General features: G+C 49.1%; 2 protein-coding genes across 4 annotated transcripts; both read right to left on the bottom strand.

The window, feature by feature from the left end:
• Positions 1-67: 67 nt before the first annotated feature.
• IFI35 (interferon induced protein 35) lies at positions 68-9,383 on the bottom strand. 3 transcript variants are annotated; one of them, XM_045080743.1, is made up of 7 exons: positions 9,159-9,383; positions 8,765-8,799; positions 1,854-1,952; positions 1,119-1,225; positions 838-1,024; positions 633-739; positions 68-418 (listed from the first exon to the last, which is right to left on the bottom strand). In XM_045080743.1, the coding sequence occupies exons 1-7, from the start codon at positions 9,167-9,169 to the stop codon at positions 227-229; spliced, it is 738 nt and encodes a 245-aa protein (XP_044936678.1). In that variant the 5' UTR covers positions 9,170-9,383; the 3' UTR covers positions 68-226. The 3 variants fall into 3 exon arrangements, with proteins under 3 accessions (XP_044936678.1, XP_012901420.1, XP_004772679.1); XM_013045966.2 differs by lacking the exon at positions 8,765-8,799 and adding an exon at positions 1,319-1,466 and having other exon boundaries at positions 9,147-9,380; XM_004772622.3 differs by lacking the exon at positions 8,765-8,799 and adding an exon at positions 1,319-1,466 and having other exon boundaries at positions 9,159-9,379.
• Positions 9,384-10,900: 1,517 nt separating this feature from the next.
• RPL27 (ribosomal protein L27) lies at positions 10,901-14,159 on the bottom strand. Its single transcript, XM_004772623.3, has 5 exons — positions 14,052-14,159; positions 13,729-13,811; positions 12,631-12,800; positions 11,104-11,214; positions 10,901-10,993 (listed from the first exon to the last, which is right to left on the bottom strand). Exons 2-5 carry the CDS (start codon positions 13,807-13,809, stop codon positions 10,945-10,947), a joined length of 411 nt encoding a protein of 136 aa, XP_004772680.1. The 5' UTR covers positions 13,810-13,811; positions 14,052-14,159; the 3' UTR covers positions 10,901-10,944.
• Positions 14,160-18,604: the final 4,445 nt, after the last annotated feature.

The raw sequence follows: 18,604 nt of genomic DNA, 5'->3' as shown, positions 1-18,604 counted from the left end.
GGAGAGGAGTATATGGTTAGGGTTCCTCCTGCCATGCTCAAATCAGGTTTCCTTTCAGGAAATGAAATGAGAAGGTCACACCACTTTTTATTGTTCTTGGGCAGCGTTTCACAACCGATAATCCCTGCTGCCGTTGACCCGCACGATCTCTTGCACCCGTGTGCCCAATTCCAGTCTGGTTCGAGAGGCTTGGCAGAGGGGTGTGGGCGACGAGGAGGGCAGGCTCTTAGTCTGATGCGGCAGTGAAGACTGCCAGGCCCCGCTGTCCCGGGGGCACGACTCTCAGGGCTTCCACCTCCCCACCTCCACGGGAGGGCTTCTGGAAGTGGATCTGTAGGATATCCTGCAGCTCCGGGCCATCCAGCACATCGGGAATGTTGAGCACTAGCACTGACTGGGGTACCGACCGGAACGTGATCTGGAAAAAGAGCCGGGAGATGGGCAAAGTCTCCTGAGAGTCAGGGACCGGGGGTAGGTGGTGCCCCTGGGGGTAAGGGAGGGGTAGGAAGGCCAGAGAGGCTAGCAATGGGAAGGACAATGGCGTTTGGGGGCTCTGATCCTTTCCTGGGCAAGTTTCTGGCAGGCGGACATGTGTGGGGCCCAGCCCCCAATGCTCTACCTTCCCCACTTACATCAGCCTTCTGGATCTCCCCACTGAGGTAGGGAGAGACTCTCAAAGGGAACTTGTGCTCGCCCAGTGGCACTGTGAACTGGCCAGTCTGGCACAGGTACTGGGCCACTGCGGGGAGAGAGAGGGATGGACCTCTAGCATCCAGGGCTCTACTCCCCTGGGGCCTGAGGCCTCCATCAACCCCAGTCTCGTGGCAGGGCCCTCACCTGTGTCCTCAGTGAAACCCAGCACGACAGCCCCTCGCAGCAGCTCCCGAGTCTCCACGTCACCACCCCCATTTCTGGTCTTGCCAAAGAAGATCTCCAGCTTGTCCAGCAGCTCCTCCTCACTCAGCCGGAGCCCTGCGGGAAACCCACTGACCAGCACGCTCCGCCTGCTTACCTGAGTGGACACCTAGGGGCAGACAGGAAGGAGAGGTCCAGCCCTGCTCCCCAGGGCCCCAGTGCATGGCAGCCCTGCGTGTCCCAGGATCCTGCTGCTCTGTCACCTGGACGGCGGTCACCACAGGCAGCTCCAGAGCCTGTACTTGAACCCGCAGCCGGCATTCCTCTATGTGGATCTCATGCTCCTTCTGTTGCAGCACCCTCTGGGCCACTAGGGCGGGGGAGCAGGGTCAGTGCAGGGCGGTAGGCGAGGGGGTGAGGGAAGCCTCCCAACCTCTTTCCTGGGGCCTCTTGGAGAGCTCACCCTTGGGGTCATCGAAGGTGACCAGAGCAGAGCCTCCTGGCAGAGGGTAGGAGATCCTCACTTCAGAAACCAAACACTTGGGTGCTTCCTGGCCCTGCTTAATGTGTCCTCGGAACACCAGGGGGACTGCATTTGCCAGGAATGGGACCTGGAGGTGGGGGAGGGGAGGCTGATGCAGCCTTCAAGGGTGGGAGAGCCCCCCCCCCGCCACCGCGCCCCATCTCAAGAGGAAAACGTTCCACGTGATCGATGCTGGGGATGAATACATTTATTGAAAGAGCTGGGTGAATGAGCCGATGAACTTAGGTTACGCCTGAACTGGCACGTTAGACCCAAGATCTGAGCTTGTCCTTGCACAGCAGCCCTGCAAGTTTGGTAGCTCCACTTTACAGATGAGAAAGCAGGTCCAGAAAGTTCAAGTCCAGCAAGTTCAAGTCACATACTTGAGGTCACACAGCAAGGAGACGGCAGAGCCAGGAGTGAAACTAACTTCTAGTTCTTCCTCCCAGGCCACCCCACCCCCACCCCCACTTACCTGGTCTCGGGTTTGGTCCCTGAGCTCCCTTCTGCGCTGCTGCAGCTCCCGCAGCCGGTCCTTTAGTCTGGCCTGTTCCTCCCGAAGGGCACCCAGGGTCTGTTAGAACAGGGGGGACATGACCACGCATCCACCTGCCTTCCTGGAGAAGGAGCCCAGGGAGAGGGGACCCTACTGTGGAATCTCCCACCAGCAGAGCTGATGCTCAGCTCCAGAACAGCCCAACCCCTTTCCCCTGCCCCCGGGCTGGGACTTGGCTGGCCTCATCTCTGGGGGCCTGGATACTCTCTTGGGGGTCAGGAGGAACCTTGGGTACAATCACAACTGTTTTTTACAGGAGGCCTTGCTTTTAACAAACACTGACTGAACTCCTGCTGAGGTGTGCTGGGCACTGACACAGGGAGACACAGGGACAAGAGGCCAGCCCTCGGGTCTGAAGGAAACAGTACCCCAGACAGTGTACCCTCACCCAAGGGACTGTGGAGGACATCGGGAGTGTGGAAGAGGGACTGTGCCATAGGACTTAACATCACAAGGGAGGCCTCCAGAAGGAGTGGGGCTTACAGTGATAAAATGTTACACTACTAGCTAACCTTTATTAAGCACTTACTATATGTCAGGCGCTGTGCCAAGCTTTTTATTTATTTTTTTTTTAAGATTTTATTTATTTATTTGACAGAGATCATGAGTAGGCAGAGAGGCAGGCATGGGGGTAGGGGGAAGAAAGCTCCCCACTGAGCAGAGAGCCTGCCGCTTAGGACCCTGAGATCACCACCTGAGTCAAAGGCAGAGGCTTAACCCCCTAAGCCACTCAGGTGCCCTGTGTCAAGCTTTTTATATGGAGTGTAACACTCAATTCTTGAAACAACCCTACGAAATAAATTCCCTCTTAACCTTACTTTACAGATGAGGAAACCAAAGTTCAGAGAGGTTAAGTGACTTCCCCGAAGTCATTCAGCCCTATCCAGGCTGACTCCAGACTGCTAATCTGTGCTTTCCAGTGAAAAAATCAAGCACCACTCCCTCCACAGCCACAAAAAAAGAAACGAAGCCCAGAGTGGGGGAGCAGTTTACCCCACATCTCCCAGCTTGTCCCTTGACTGCCACTCTTTCCACTGTACTGAGCAGCCTTTCAGGCTGGGTGTGATTTGGAGTGAGTCCAGAGACAGAGAGTGACAACATGGGCAAGGGAATGACACCAGGGGCACGAATAAATGCACCTTTGTTTGTGGGATGGAGTAGATGTTAGCTGGCAGGGTTCACTCTGTGGTTGGGAAGCCTGATAAATAAGGTCGGCTCAGAGAAGCGTGAGCTCACTTGGGAAGGCGGGACTCTTGTCCCAGTCATCTCTGTATCCCCAGTGTCCAGCAGAGTCCCTGCCACAAAACAGACATTCAATCAATGTGTGTTGAATGAATGAATGACTGCAGTGAATGAATGACAGAATGGGGGCATATTACAGAGGGCACTGAAGACGTTCAGTGTGTCTTTAAAAAAAAAAAAAAATGGGGCACCTGGGTGGCTCAGTGGTTGAGCCTCTGCCTTCGGCTCGGGTCGTGATCTCGGGGTCCTGGGATCGAGCCCCGGGTCGGGCTCTCTGCTCGGCGGGGAGCCTGCTCCCCCCCCCTCTGCCTGCCTCTCTGACTACTTGTGATCTCTGTCAAATAAATGGATAAAATCTTTAAAAAAAAGGGGCGCCTGGGTGGCTCAGTGGGTTAAGCCGCTGCCTTCGGCTCAGGTCATGATCTCAGGGTCCTGGGATCGAGCCCCATATCGGGCTCTCTGCTCAGCAGGGAGCCTGCTTCCCTCTCTCTCTCTGCCTGCCTCTCCGACTACTTGTGATTTCTCTCTGTCAAATAAATAAATAAAATCTTTAAAAAAAATAAAAAAAAAAAAAAAAAAAATCTTTAAAAAAAAAAAAAAGACATTCAGTGTGAGTTCCCTCTTTTTTTTTTTTTTTTTAAAGATTTTATTTATTTACTTGACAGAGATCACAAGTAGGCAGAGAGGCAGGCAGAGAGAGAGGGAAGCAGGCTCCCTACTGAGTAGAGAGCCCGATGCGTGGCTCAATCCCAGGACCCTGAGATTATGACCTGAGCTGAAGGCAGAGGCTTTAACCCACTGAGCCACCCAGGTGCCCGAGCTACTGGGGATTCTAGTTTGCTCTATTTTTAAGCAGAGGAAAGCTAGAGCTTGATCAAATAATGCTGGTTTATGAGGAGTGAGAAAAGTACCCAGTTCTTCACATTTATACACATAAGGTGCCTTAAAGGCCGGTCAGATGACATCAGTGACTGCAGAGAGTCACTGCAGATGACAGGGACTCACAAACTGGAGAGAGCGTGTCCTCACTAAAGTGGCAGCCTCTTCCCAGCTCCAACCCAGATTTTCTCACATGGGAATGTGGTTCCAGTATCCTCTATGTTCCCATTTTTAAAAAAGATTTGATTTTATTTATTTACATGTGTGAGAAAGTCAGACACTTCACTGACTGAGCCACCCAGGCGACCCTATCAAACCTCATTTTATAGATGAGGAACTTGAGGTTTGTCAGGGCTAATTAATGGGCCAAAGTAAGTCAAACCCAAGGCCACTGAAGACACAAGGGGTCAAGGACAGGACGTGGTGGAAAGGACTCTGGGTTGGAACAACATGTGGGGATGGAAGAAGCCAAGAGGAAGGAAGAACTCCTTGAGGGACAGAGCCTTGGAAATCTAATCTTTGAGGATTATATTTAGTCAGGGGTCAGGGGAGACAAAAGGAATGACAGGGAGAAAAAAAAGAAGGCCTGGCCAAAGATAAGGAGGGCCAGGGCCAGGACTGGGGACTGTCAGAGAAGGAAAGGAGGCTAAAGGGTTCCACGTGCTCATTTGCTTTCTCATTCGCTCATTCACCAATTAGCTACGGAGCCACTACCAAGTGCCAGGCACTGCTCTAGGCTCTGGAAACACAGTGATGAACACAACAGGCACAGCTTCCTTGTGGAGTTTATATTCTAGAGGATGAGCCAGACAGTAAATAGAATCAATAAAATCTACAGTATGCTAGTGGTAAGTGTTGTGGACAGAAGCCAAGCAGGGGAGAATGGAGAATGTCAGAGGCCATCTTAAATGGGGTGATCAGAATAGGCCTTGCTGAGATGATACTGGATCATTTACCTGAAGGAGATGCAGGAGAAAGCCATGTGTACACGTGGGGGAAAGTTCTGTGCACAGGAAGAGCAAGTGCAAAGGCCCTGAGATGGGAGTTTTTGTCAGGCGGATCTGAGGAATAGCAAGGAAGCCAGTGAGTAGGAGCGGAGGAATTGAGGGGCTGGGGGCTGGAGAGGAAGTGACAGAGGAGGAGACGGAATTGGACCATGCCACATCTTTCGCACAATGTGGGGTGGGAAGCCAAAGACAGGATGACTTGGCTGTTGTGTGACTAGACTGATGTGGGGAAAGGGCACAAGCAGGGAGACCACTGGTGAGGCCATTACAGCGTCCAGGAGCGCCATGTTGGGGGCTTGGACCATGGGGGAGTAATGGAGGCCATGAGGGGCCGTGGAGTCTAGATAGGTTGAAGTTACTGATGAATCGGAAGAAGAGTAAGGAAGAAAGAAAGGAGTCTGGGGCGCCTGGGTAGCTCAGTGGGTTAAGCCTCTGCCTTTGGCTCAGGTCATGATCCCAGAGTCCTGGGATCGAGCTCTCTGCTCAGCAGGAAGCCTGCTTCCCTTCCTCTCTCTCTGCCTGCCTCTCTGCCTACTTGTGATCTCTGTGTGTCAAATAAATAGATAAAATCTTTAAAAAAACAAAAAATAAAGAGAGGAGTCTGGGATGACTCTAAGCTTTTTGGCCTGAGCGACTAGAAGGAATGAGAGCCATTTTCTGAGATGGGGAACACTGTGGGTGGAAGAGATTTAGGGCAGAAAATGAAGGGTTTATTTAGAACACATTAGGTATGAAGTGCCTATTTAACATGTCAGTAGAGACGGAGGGTAGCAGTTGCCTCTAGGGATCTAGTATTCAGGGAAGATGTCCAGGCTGGAAGTATACATTTGGGGTTTAGTCATGTAGAGGAGACACAGTCACAGAGTAAGTTCACAAGAAAGTCTCATACTACTTGAGAGCAACTGGGAGGGAGGTATAGACAGAGGGAGGTCCAAGGGCTGATTTCTGGGGTGCCCACCACTAAGAGGTCAGGGGAAGAACGAAGCACCTGTATTCTTATACAGGGGAGGGGTCAGTGCACCTGAAGGGTGAACAGGAGTGTGAAGAAGGGTTTCAAGGAGGGGGAGCCAGCAGCTGGGCCAAACGTGGCTAATTAAGGCCAACAAAGATGAGACACGAGCAACACTCCCGGCGTCAGGACACTCAGTGACCACTGAGCACCAAACAAACAGTTCTGCTTATAAGGAAACTGCTTATAAGCCAGAAGTTCATGTACAAAGATTATTGTGGCTTTATTTAAAACAGGCAAAAAGGGGCGCCTGGGTGGCTCAGTGGGTTAAAGCCTCTACCTTCGGCTCGGGTCATGATTTCGGGGTCCTGGGATCGAGCCCCATGTTGGGTTCTCTGCTCAGCGGGTAGCCTGCTCCCCCACCCCCCGCCTCCTTGTGATCTCTTGTCTGTCAGATAAATAAATAAACAAATGTTTTAAAAATAAATAAATAAAACAGACAAAATGAGGGGTGCCTAGGTGGCTTGGCCAGTAGAGCATGTGACTCTTGATCTCAGGGTCTGAGTTCAAGCCCCACTTTTGGTATAGAACTTTCTTTAAAAACAAAATAGGGAGGCCTGTGTGGCTCAGTGGGTTAAGCATCTGCCTTCAGCTCAGGTCATGACCCTGTCGTCCTGGGATCGAGCCCCATGTGGGGCTCCTGGTTCAGCGGGGAGTCTGCTTAGCTTTCGGCACCCACCCCCACCTTGTGCTCGCTCTCTCTCTCCCTCATAAATAAATGATTACAATCTTAAAAAAAATCCAAAACAATAAAATAAAAACAAAACAAAAAGAAATCTACGTGTCCAACAATAGGGTAATAGCTAAATATATCATGTAAACAATTAAAGGACATAAAGAACATTTAACAATATGAAAAAATGCTCACAATAAGCCAAAAAAGCAAGATATAAAACTGTATAGAAAGTATGATTCCTATTCTGTTGATTTAAAAAGTTTTATTTCATAAGGATCTTTATTAACACATAAAAATGCATGGGGGTACCTGACTGGCTCGGTTTTGGAAAAGCGTGTGACTCTTGGTCTCAGGGTCATGAGTTTGAGCTCCATGTTGGATGTAGAGATTACTTTAAAAACTATAAAATCTTGGGTGCCTGGGTTGCTCAGTGGGTTAAGCCTCTGTCTTCAGCTTAGGTCATGGTCTCATGATCTCAGGGTCCTGGGATCAAGCCCTGCATTGGGCTCTCTGCTCAGCAGGGAGCCTTCTTCCCCCTTTCTGTCTGCCTGCCTCTCTGCTTACTTGTGATCTCTTTCTATCAAATAAATAAATAAAATCTTAAATATATATATATATATAATCTTAAAAAAATAAAAAAGCATAAAAAAACTCTGGGAAGATAGACACCAAAATGTTATTAACAGGGGTTGTCTCTCAAATCCGAATTTAGTGTGATTAAAAGAAAAGAGGTTCACAAACCCACCTTTCAATATGTAAAGGCCCTTTAAGGGAGTAGTTTTGGCAGAGGTAGAAGATGGGTGTGAATCAAGTATACTTCTTCCCCAAGAATAATCTCAGGGAACTGGGGTTCTGAAATGTTGCCTATAACATTAATAATAATAAACACATACTGTATGCTTAGTAAGTGCGAAGCAGTGTGCTAAGTTTTTACTGTATGGATTTATGGATTATCTGCTTTAATTTTTTTTTTTTAAGATCTATTTATTTGTTTATTTGTCAGAGAGAGAGAGAGCACAAGCAGGGGGAGCAGCAGGCAGAGGGAGAAGCATGCTCCCCAACGAGCAGGGAGCTCAACGCAGGACTCTATCCCAGGACCCTGGGGTCATGACCTAAACAGAAGGCAGACGCTTAATCGACTGAGCCACTCAGGCGTCCCTAATTTTTTTTTTTTTTAAGATTTTATTTGACAGAGAGAAGCACAGCAAGAGAGGGAACACAAGCAGGGAAAGTGGGAGAAGGAGAAGCAGGCCTCTTGCTGAGCAGGGAGGCCGAGGCAGGACTCTATCCCAGGACCCCAGGATCATGCCCAGAGTTGAAGGCCTACACTTAACGACTGAGCCACCCAGGCACCCCCCACCTTTTTTTTTAGAGAGATTTTTATTTATTTATTTGACAGAGAGAGATCACAGGTAGGCAGAGAGGCAGGCAGAGGAGAGAGGAAGGGAAGCAGGCTCCCTGCTGAGCAGAGAGCCCGATGCAAGCTTGATCCCAGAACCCTGGGATCATGACCTGAGCCCAAGGCAGAGGCTTTAGCCCACTGAGCCACCCAGGCGACCCCCCTTTTTTTTCTTAAGTAACCTCTATACCCAGTGTGGGGCTTGAACTCATAACCTGAGATCAGGAGTCACCCACTTTCACCAACTGAACTAGCCAGGCTCCCTGAGCCTGTGATCTCTCTTATTACACTTGCAGGGCAAATGAAAAATTCCCAAGCAAGACATCTGTGTATTTATAACAGATGGAGTAGTAGCAGCAAGGGAGACTGCAGGAGCTGGAGAGGGGAGGAGATTCATTCATTCCACGGCTGTTTATTGAGTGCCGACTGAATGCCGGGCACAGTGCTGGCATGTCTAGGGATCAAGGGTGAGCAGGCTAGATGGGGAACCAGTCTTAGTCTAGTAGGAGTTGGGGCATCACAGGTCAGGAAAGGGAAGACCACAGCTTGCAAGGCTTAGGGGAGCCCTTGGAGGAGGAATACGTCTGCCTGTGAGCCGGAAGAGGACCCAGGACTCACCCGAAATGAACTGTAAGGCGAGGAACTGTTCAATTCTAGGATGAAATACAAGGAGGGGAAGTTTGTTGGGTGAGATCTCAGGAGATAAGGGTGTGAATGAGTCCTAAGCTTTTTGGGTCACAGAACCCTTTAAGTACCTAAGAACTGAATTCTCTCAGAAAAACGCATTCACACAACAAATTCATGAGCTCTGCGGCACAGGCTATAGGATTGTCTCTGAGGCAACGGGTTAGGGGAGAGGTAATCCCAGCCGTGTTTCTCCCCTGGTGTTCAGCAGGTCTAAGTGAAAGGCAGAGAGGCTTGGCCACCAGACCCCGAGATACCTGCAGATTCCCAGCCAAGGAATGTCCTTTTTGCTTCTCCCTCCACCCCCAATACTTTCCTCTTCACTTACGGCATCGTCATACATCACTGACGTGGGCCTGGGGTCCGGATGAGAAGAGCCGAGGCTTCAGAGCTGGGCACAAAGTGGCAGTGTCCCCTGTAACTAAATTCTTGCTTGTATCTTTGGAGGTGGCTTCGTCCCCTCCAAGTTGGGCCTGAGTTACACTTCCGAGGGTTCGGTCTGCAGGTTTTCCTTCCACTTTCACTTCAGCAGAACCCCTGCCTGTGTTTGCACGCCCCCAGCTGGTCTCCCCGCCCCTGGGAGGAGGAGCCCTTCTGGGCTTGGAAGTTGACCTCACCCACTTGAGGCCTGAGAGGAAGACACTCACAAGTAACAGCCAAAAGAACGTGGGCCCCTATCAACCACTCATTCCAGCCTATCAAGGCCAGTACAAGCCTGTTGATAGAATTCTGTCTGCTGTCAAGATATTTCCCTGGAGTCTAGAAAGATGCTGGGCACATGCAGACTAATTGAGATTAATTGAGAAATGTAACCAGGACGGTTAAAACCTCTCCAAGTTCACAAAGTTGTACTAATAGCCAGCCATTTGTGGAGAACTGTTCTGTGCCCAATACTGACTCTGCTTCACATGAATTAACTCCGTCTTCCAAACAACCCCACAAAGTTGGTTGTTTTTGCCATTTTACAGATGATTAGTCTAACCACCTGAGGCAGGAAGTGTAGAAACTTGCCCCAGGTTGTACTGCTAGAAGTCAAGCACATATCCAAACCTGGTCGGAATAGTATTTGAACTTGGGCCTCCAGGTAGAGTGAAGAACTTCTAAATTTCTAGTCAGAGGGTTAAAATTTAATTCCATTTGTGACTGAGTAGGCAAGCTACTTAGGAGTCTGTCTTGAGAGATGCCCAGTACTTACGCATGAGGAATCAAACACAGAGTTCAGTGCACAGATTTTTCCTACTAACCAGTCCAGGATTTTTCCAGTAATTTACAGACCCAGCCCTTGTTCCACATCCCACGTGGGTATGTGTCAATCAGTGCTTGGTGAACACACCAGTTGGGACTCCTGCTTCCATCAAGGGTCTTAGAACCAGACCAGCTGGAAAGCGCCTATCTCACCAGTAGAGCAGGGTCACAGGTATCCAATCAACGGTAAAACGGCAGACTGAAGGGCCACATACTGTTCCTGTAGCAGTGACACAACCATGCCCAAGAGCCTCAAATCACACCTTTTCTTGCCAGATTCTGCTGGCCATCTGGGGACCTCTTCTGATCTTACTAGGAATGGCTGTTCTGGGGCTCAGGCCTTCATTAGTCCCCACCCCTGCCATCAAGAGCAGTTCTCCAGGGCGGGCCTCATGAGATCAACACAGCTATCAGCAGGTAACCTCCCAGAAATTCTGACCTACTGAACCTCAGGGTGGGATTATGGCACTTTGTGGTTGGTTTGAGGTCCTCAGAGTGGTAGCTCTCAAGTGGAAGAAGCCAGTGCCCACTGAGCGGGGCCTGTGGGTGTTCCCAGTGCGGGGGCAAGAGCAGCCCAGGTTCTACCATGCACCCACAAGTCAGGGGTACTCATTTTTTTGGCAAACAGTTCAGTAGCTCACACCTTACACATCAAGGACATCCAAATGACGAAAGGATGATCAGGTTGAGGATCAAGTAGTCCAACTATCACTAAGGCATTATTTTATATATTTTCCCACAGCCTCTCATCCACCACCGAATATCTCATCACACGAATGTTCTTCTTTCCCAGTCTAATAACACACACCACAGGTAGACAGAAAATTTTTGGGGGGGGTGGTATTTTTAATGACTGAAACAAAACAGATCTAAAATCGCAGCTTCTGGAAGAACCACTTGTTCTTGCCGGTCTTGTACCTAGAGGCGGGGGAGAAAAGGAACACCATTGAGAAGAACAGTGAAACCAAATTCCCTTCATGGAGGATAAGGCCACCATACTCCAATATCCTCCACCAAAGTCTATTTACCTCTCCTCGAACTTGACCTTGGCCTCTCGTCGGGCCTTGCGTTTAAGAGCAGGGTCTCTGAAGACATCCTTGTTGACGACAGTCTTGTCCAAGGGGATATCCACAGAGTACCTGGACACAATGATGGGGACAGAAGATCAGCCCACAGGCCACCAGGGCCCTTCACACAGCCCTGGGACATTGGGGTGTCAGGGTCTGTCTCCATAGGAGCCATCCACAGAATCTGTGCCAAAGTCCCGAGAATATTCTTAATTTAATAGGACTCATTTACACAGATTCATACTACTAGAATACTTCACATTTCATTCTCAACTTTCCAAAGTCACTATTTTTCTAGCTAAGGACTATCACTTTATTACATTCTCACTATGATCACGGCGGTTGGCCAGCTTTCTATTAGGAGTCTTTTTAGTGTTGTTCGGGTTGTGCTCGGACAGGGGAAGCCTCACTGCAGACAGTGCAGAAGCCGGGCAGCTAGCTGCCCAGGTCTCACTGCTTCCCAGCACCTAAAAAACCGCTCTGTTAAGACAGCTTTGACAGTAAGCATGCAGCCCCTGGCAGCAAACTGTAAGGCATACACTGCTGGGTTTTGCCAATTATTGTTCAGGACTCTCAACCGTATAATCTATGCACCAAGGCAAGTGTGTACAGTGCACAATACTGTGGAAGGCCAGGAACTAGAGGGCATGGCAGCACTGTAGAATTATCTGGTGGTGGTGGTGGGGGGAGGCTTGCTGCCTTTATCTACCAACCCTTTTGGAAAGCCTTCAATAACTATCCTGGAAAGTGGAGAGTGGCAGAGAGCAGGCCAGATCCCATGCCCGTGTATACCCTGAATGCAAACGAATGATCTTTACCCAACACTTAACAGAACTTTCAGGGGAGGAGACAAGTTTGTAAGAGATTTTCTATCCCGCTTAGCCAACTCAGAGAAGTCGCCACAGAAAAATGGTAGAACATAGCTCCACGTTGGACCAAAGAGGCGACAAACACTGGAAACCACATCACTTTGTAAGTGACACATGAAAACAATGTCTCTTCCTCACACCAGAATGGTTGCAAGGTTGTCTCCTGATTCAGCAGGGCAAAGGGGCAAAAGAATCCCTTTCATTCCCATTTTAAAAAAAATTTCATCTATATATTTTTTAAAGATTTTATTTATTTCAGGGAGAAAGAGAAAGAAACAGCAAGAGAGGAGAGAGTGCCAGAGGGAAAGAAGCAGGCTCCCTGCTGAGCTGGGAGCCCAATGGACTCGACTCCAGGACTACGGGATCATAACCTGAACCGAAGGCAGTTGTAACGAACTGAGCCACCCAGGCACCCCTTCTTCTTCTTTTTAAACATTTTATTTAATTGAGAGAGAGCACGTGTATAAGTGTGCACGTACACAGAGAGGAGAGTGAGAGGGAGAAGCAGACTCCCCGCTGAGCAGGGAGCCCGAAGTGGGACTCCATCCCAGGACCCTGAGATCATGACCTGAGCCAAAGGCAGACTCTTGACGGAGTCACCCAGGCACCCCTCACTCACCTTGTGGGCATGAGGTGATTGTAGTTATAAACTTTCACAAAAGACTTGATCTTTGACCTCTTGGCGATTTTCTTCTTGCCCATGGCAGCTGTCACTTTGCGGGGATAGCGGTCAATTCCCGCCACCAGAGCATGGCTGTAGGGACGGTCTGAGGTGCCATCATCAATGTTCTGAATGAGCAAGATCACATGTCACTGACTGAGGGCCTATTTAGGCCCTGTGCCAGATGGAGGGCTTGCATCAAAGGAACACCCCCCCACTCCCAGGTCTGAGACCCACTATGGGAAAAAACCCACAAAGCAGACGCTCGGGAGTGCCATGCCAGAGCGCAGAGAGAGTAATAGGGAAGGGTGGTTGGTATTCATTCCCACAACAGTCTGGAAAACCTCCTAGGAGGTAAGAGAACTAAAAGGCGCAGTATTAACACCGATGCAGTGCTTGCTCTCTATCAAGCATCTCTGCATCTCGTAGCTTCCCCTACGACCACACTGCTGGTGAGGGACAGAGGAACAATCCCAAAACTGGTCGTCTAACTCCAGAAACCAGTCAGAGGGAGGGGGGCAGGGAAACAAAGGATGCCCCTCGACCTCACCACGGCCAGCAGCTGGTGTGTGGGGCCAGAGCTCAGAGAGCCTCACCAGAGGCTACAAAACGTGGGCAGAGAGCCACCCGTGAAGGGTCAGAACATGCTACGTGATCTTTTGGACTAGAAACAATTTCTCCTCCTCTTACAGACTCCCAGCCGCAGCACTTGACGTCTCCACACCTCGGCAACAGAAAAGCATCTCCTACAGTGACTCCAGGGACCGGGCGTTGACAACCTCTGAAGGGCGATGCCAGACACCAAGCGAGCGCTCCATAAAACGTGGCCACTGTTATTTCTTAGCACCCTCCTTGGTATAGGGCGCCCACTTCCTCTCCCATTTGTTTTTATTTTGCACCTTCCTCCCTCCAAAGCTCTCACGCATTCACCCCCACCCGCAATGCTCAGGGACGAAGGCCCCCAGGCTAGCTCTCGCACTCCAAGCTTGCAAGCCCTCGGAAACCGGCCCGATTCCCGAGATGCAAACGCGTCGCAGAAGCTCGCGAGGCTGGTACCTTCACGATGACCGCTTTGCGTCCGGAGTAGCGTCCGGCGAGGACCAGCACCACCTTCCCGGGTTTCATGAACTTGCCCATCTCTGCAGAGAAAGGAGAACGGACCGATCAGAGACGCGCAAGCCGAGGCTGTGGGTCCGGAAACTGGGGCTGCGCTCCTGGCCGCCTCGGCCCAGGCCGCCCGCAGGCCCTGCTGGCAGGACCGGGCCGCTACGAAGCCGCCAGAGACCAAGCAGTGGAGAGAGCCCCGAGCCGCCCCGCAGCAAGACCCCCCGGCGGCGGATGGCGGCGGATTGGGACCTCCTACCCAAGTCTCTACTCACCGACACCAACCACTCGAGCCTACAGCAGAAAGGAAGAAAGGGCACTTCCGCTAACCTTTCACCCCCGTGAGCGATGACCTCACTTCCGGTCCCGCCCCGCAAGGTTACTCCGCTTCTCCAAAGTTGTTGTGGGCGGAAGAAGCTTTAGCGGATAGAGCGGCATTTGGACGCTCATTTATTCAAATCAAACTTTATTAGAAGCCTCAGCAGTGGGCAAGAGCAAAGGAGTCCCTTTCTTCCCCGTAGGTTGGAGCGGGGAGAACGGTCCTAATGCCCGCGGATTTTTGACTCCGCCGCTCTGCTGTACTAGTTGTAGTTCCTTTCTCGGGCGCGAGGAGGGGACACAGTTTTAAATTGACATTTATGCCTTCCAAGTTAGCAAAATAGGACTTGTATTTGTGTGCACTGTTAGGCGTAAGGAGAGAGAGACGAAGATCAATCAGACAAGGGTGCTTAACCCCAATATTTAGAGTCGTGATGTCACAGACATTACCGGCTAGAATAAGCAGTGAGAGGTGAAGGACAATGATGGTGATAATCACTGAGCACCTACTCTGTGCTAGGGTTTTTTTTTTTTTTTTTTTTTAATTTTTAAAGATTTTTTTTTTTTAAGATTTTATTTATTTATTTGACAGAGAGAAATCACAAGTAGATGGAGAGGCAGGCAGAGAGAGAGAGGGAAGCAGGCTCCCTGCCAAGCAGAGAGCCCGATGCGGGACTCGATCCAAGGTCCCTGAGATCATGACCCAAGCCGAAGGCAGCGGCTTAACCCACTGAGCCACCCAGGCGCCCCTAGGGATTTTTATTTATTTATTTGAGAGAGAGAGACAGTGAGAGAGAACATGAGCGAGGAGAAGGTCAGAGGGAGAAGCAGACTTCCCATGCAGCTGGGAGCCTGATAATGGGACTTGATCCTGAGACTCCAGGATCATGACCTGAGCCGAAGGCCGTCGTCCAACCAACTGAGCCACCCAGGCGCCCCTGTGCTAGGGTTTTTAGGTAAGCCGATAGCCTATTTAATTCTCACAACTCTGCATCTTTGCTGTTTTCCTCCCATTTAGATATGGGGAAATTGAGATTCAAAGAGGATATGTTACCTATCCGAGGTTGACCCTGATCAGTAGTATAGATGAGATTGAAATTTAGGTTTGAACGCAGGTCTAGTTGGTTCTCAAAGTGAATTATTTCCCATCACTTACTGGAAAATGTTTTTATTTTATTGTTGTTATTATTATTATAGTAGGCTCCCTGCCCAACGTGAGACTTGAACTCAGGACCTTGAGATCAAGAGTCACATCCTCTACCCAATGAACCAGCCAGACATCCTTGGAAGAGTGTTTTTTTACATGGTCCTTTAGTTGTCTTCTGAGTTCAAGAGGAAGGGAAACCATCTTACAGTTTTGCCTATTGGAACATTGAAGAATCTACAGGATTGGTCTTGGGCAAAATGTGAGAACAATCAGGGTTTCATCAACTCTTGTCTTAAGGCTCTCCAGGGACAGGTTTCCCCTGCAGCCCTTATGACCCCATTCCAATGGTTTATCACAGTAATTACATACTTATATTTTTATATTCAATTACAATCTTTTGTTTTAATTTGAAATATGACATTTTAGAGTTGGAAGGGACCTCAGAGACATCTACTCTGGCCTCTGAGAGGACAGTTCCAGAGCAGCAAAGTCACAGAGATGGTGATGAAAGAGTAAGTTCTTGTTCCCAACCCACTGCACCACACCAACCTGCCCATTTCCACCTCCATGGTCTGCTCCTATCCTCCTTATCTGCTGCTGCTGCCTCTTTTGCTATATCTCTCTTGGAAAATAGAAACCAGATCCTTAAATCTTGTAATTGCCTTGGACTCTTCTCACAAACACTCTCCAAATCAAATTAGTATTAAATCCTGCGAATTTTTTTCCTTGTGTTTTGAATTCTTTTTCCACCTGCCCCCTAATCAATCCAGCCTCAGATCTTTTTCTTCTCCTTCTCAAACTTTTGTGTGGGTCAGCATTGCTTGCTATGTTTATGAAAGATGGATTTCCAACCTAGGAGATAACCATTTCAGTCTGGTGGAGGTATATGATCTATAGGACTGATTTTGGGATGCTTTCCTCAACACAACTCTTAAATCCACCATTTATGTGCTTGAAATCCTTCGTTGGTTCTCTATACCAAAGTCTGAACTCACCTCTCCTTTCCTGCAGTCTAAATTCCTACTCCACACCTTCACATACTGCCCTCTCCCATCCCTCAACTACTAATATCCAACCTCTTCTGAGCCCTGGGGTCTTTTTTCTCCTCCACTGCAGCCAGGCGAAAACCTATCCAAATCCTATCCAGAGTTCTCCTGAGAAGAATCAATCTCTTCCTTCTGTGATCCCTCAGCAATCCAATCCACATTCATCTTTATTATAGAACGTATTTGGTTTGTGGGTGCCTGGGTGGCTCAGTCGGTTGGGTGTCCGACTCTTGATTTCAGCCCAGGTCATAATCTTGGGGTCATAAGATGGAGCCCTGTGTCAGTGTAGAGTCTGCTTGGGGTTCTTTCTCCCTCTCCCTCTGTTCCTCACCCCTCTCCCAAGCTTACACATGCACTCTCTCAAATAAATAAAATCTTAAAAATTTTTTTTGGTTAGGATTAGTGGTTCTCAAAGTGTGGTCCCCAGACCAGCTGCATCAGCTTAACCGGGAACTTGTTGGGACTGTAAATTTTCAGGCTTCACCCCAGAACTACTGAATAAAAATCTCTGGGATGGGAGCCAGCTATTTCTGTTTTCACAAGCTACGCAAACCTCCAGTTGGTTTGGTATCTCCTTGGTTAGACTGTGTCTTCCCTGAAGGCAGGGGGTCTGTTTTATTTACCTCTTTCCTCAGTATCCAGCCTGGTCCAGGTAATTGGCAGGTATTCAAGAATGAATGAATGCAAAACACCTTAGAAAACTTTTTTTAAAAAAACTTTTTGAAAAATAGATTTTATTTTTATTTATTTGACAGACAGAGATCACAGACAAGCAGGCAGAGAGAGAGGAGGAAGCAGGCTCCCTGCTGAGCAGAGAGCCAGATTCGGGGCTCAATCCCAGAACCTTGAGATCATGACCTGAGCCGAAGGCAGAGGCTTTAACCCACTGAGCCCCACAGGTGCCCTAACTTTTTTTAAACGATTTAAAATAATCTCTACACCCAATGTGGGGCTTGAGTTTATAACCCCAAGATCAAGAATCGCATGGTCTACCAACTGAGCCACCCAGGTGCCCACACCTTAGAAATCTTTAAAAACCCTTTGTGGGGGTACCCGGGTGGCTCAGATGGTTAAGTCTCTGCCTTCAGCTAAAGTCATTTTAGGTTGTGGGATCGAGCCCTGCGTCAGGCTTCTGTCTCAGCGGAGTATCTGCTTGTCCCTCTCCCTCTGCCTCTCCCCATGCTCATGCTCTCTGTCTCAAATGAATAAATAAAATCTTAAAAAAGAGGATGTTTTGTAGATCATACTTTTGTAACAATTGACGCTGCCCTTTTATGGATATATATCCATGGCTCTTTTTCATTCTGTTCTTGCCTATGCTTAGACCTAGGCTGTTTCCTTCTCTCCTCCCTTGTCCTCTGTGCCTCACCTAAAGCCAAAGACAGGGCTACGTCTTAAGTAATAAGCAGATGATATCAGTGACTACCAGATATCTGACGATGGGATGCTGGCGGGATTGTCTCTATCTCTACACGTTGCCTTTATGTTTCATGAAGAAGTTGAACAGCAGCAGCTGTCTGCCCATCTCCTTGTGGCCCGGTCCCTTGGCAGCATCCATTTTTGGTGGGTATGTGGGAAATAACTTCTCTTTCCCAAAGTAATGGTGGAGCGAGGTGCATTAAGGAGAGGAACAAAAGATCCGGAAGCAGCAGGATACAATGAGATAACATGATGGACTATAAAGACCAAAGGATTTGGATTCGGGCAACTTGAATTCAAATCTCAGCTCTTCCATTCCATAAACCTGGATGAAATGTTTAACTTCAATTTACTCAATTTAATCAGGAGAATATTGTCCTGCCTTACAAGTAGTGAGAATTAAATTGGGATGACTTATGGGGCACCTGGGTGGAGCAGCTGGTTGGGTGTCTGACTCTTGGTTTCAGCTTGGGTTATGATCTCAGGGTCATAAGACTGAGCCCCCTGTCCGGCTCTGTGCTCAGCAGAGAGTCTGCTGGAGGATCTCCCTCTCTCTCTGCCCCCACCCACCATGCTCTCTAATAAGTAAATTAATTGATCTTTAAAAATAAAAATAGGGGTGCCTGGGTGGCTCAGTCATCAAGCATCTGCCTTCGGCTCAGGACATGATCCCAGGGTGCAGGGACCGAGTCCCAAATCGGGCTCCCGGCTCCACGGAAAGCCTGCTTCTTCTCCCTCTCCCACTGCCCCTGCTTGTGTTCCCTCTCTTGCTGTGTCTCTGTCAAATAAATAAATAAAATCTTTAAAAAACAAAAAAATAAAAACGCTAGCTTCTGAAGTGGCACGTATGGGGAGGTGTGCTGGGGGAACGGGGCTGTAGGCCTGGGTGAGACGGGAG

Source organism: Mustela putorius, unplaced genomic scaffold (genome assembly GCF_011764305.1).
Source record: "Mustela putorius furo isolate JIRA1106 unplaced genomic scaffold, ASM1176430v1.1 tig00000487_pilon_pilon_pilon, whole genome shotgun sequence".
Classification (NCBI taxonomy): domain Eukaryota; kingdom Metazoa; phylum Chordata; class Mammalia; order Carnivora; family Mustelidae; genus Mustela; species Mustela putorius.
Note: the sequence above shows the minus strand (reverse complement) of the source record. Positions and strands in the feature narration are given on the sequence as shown.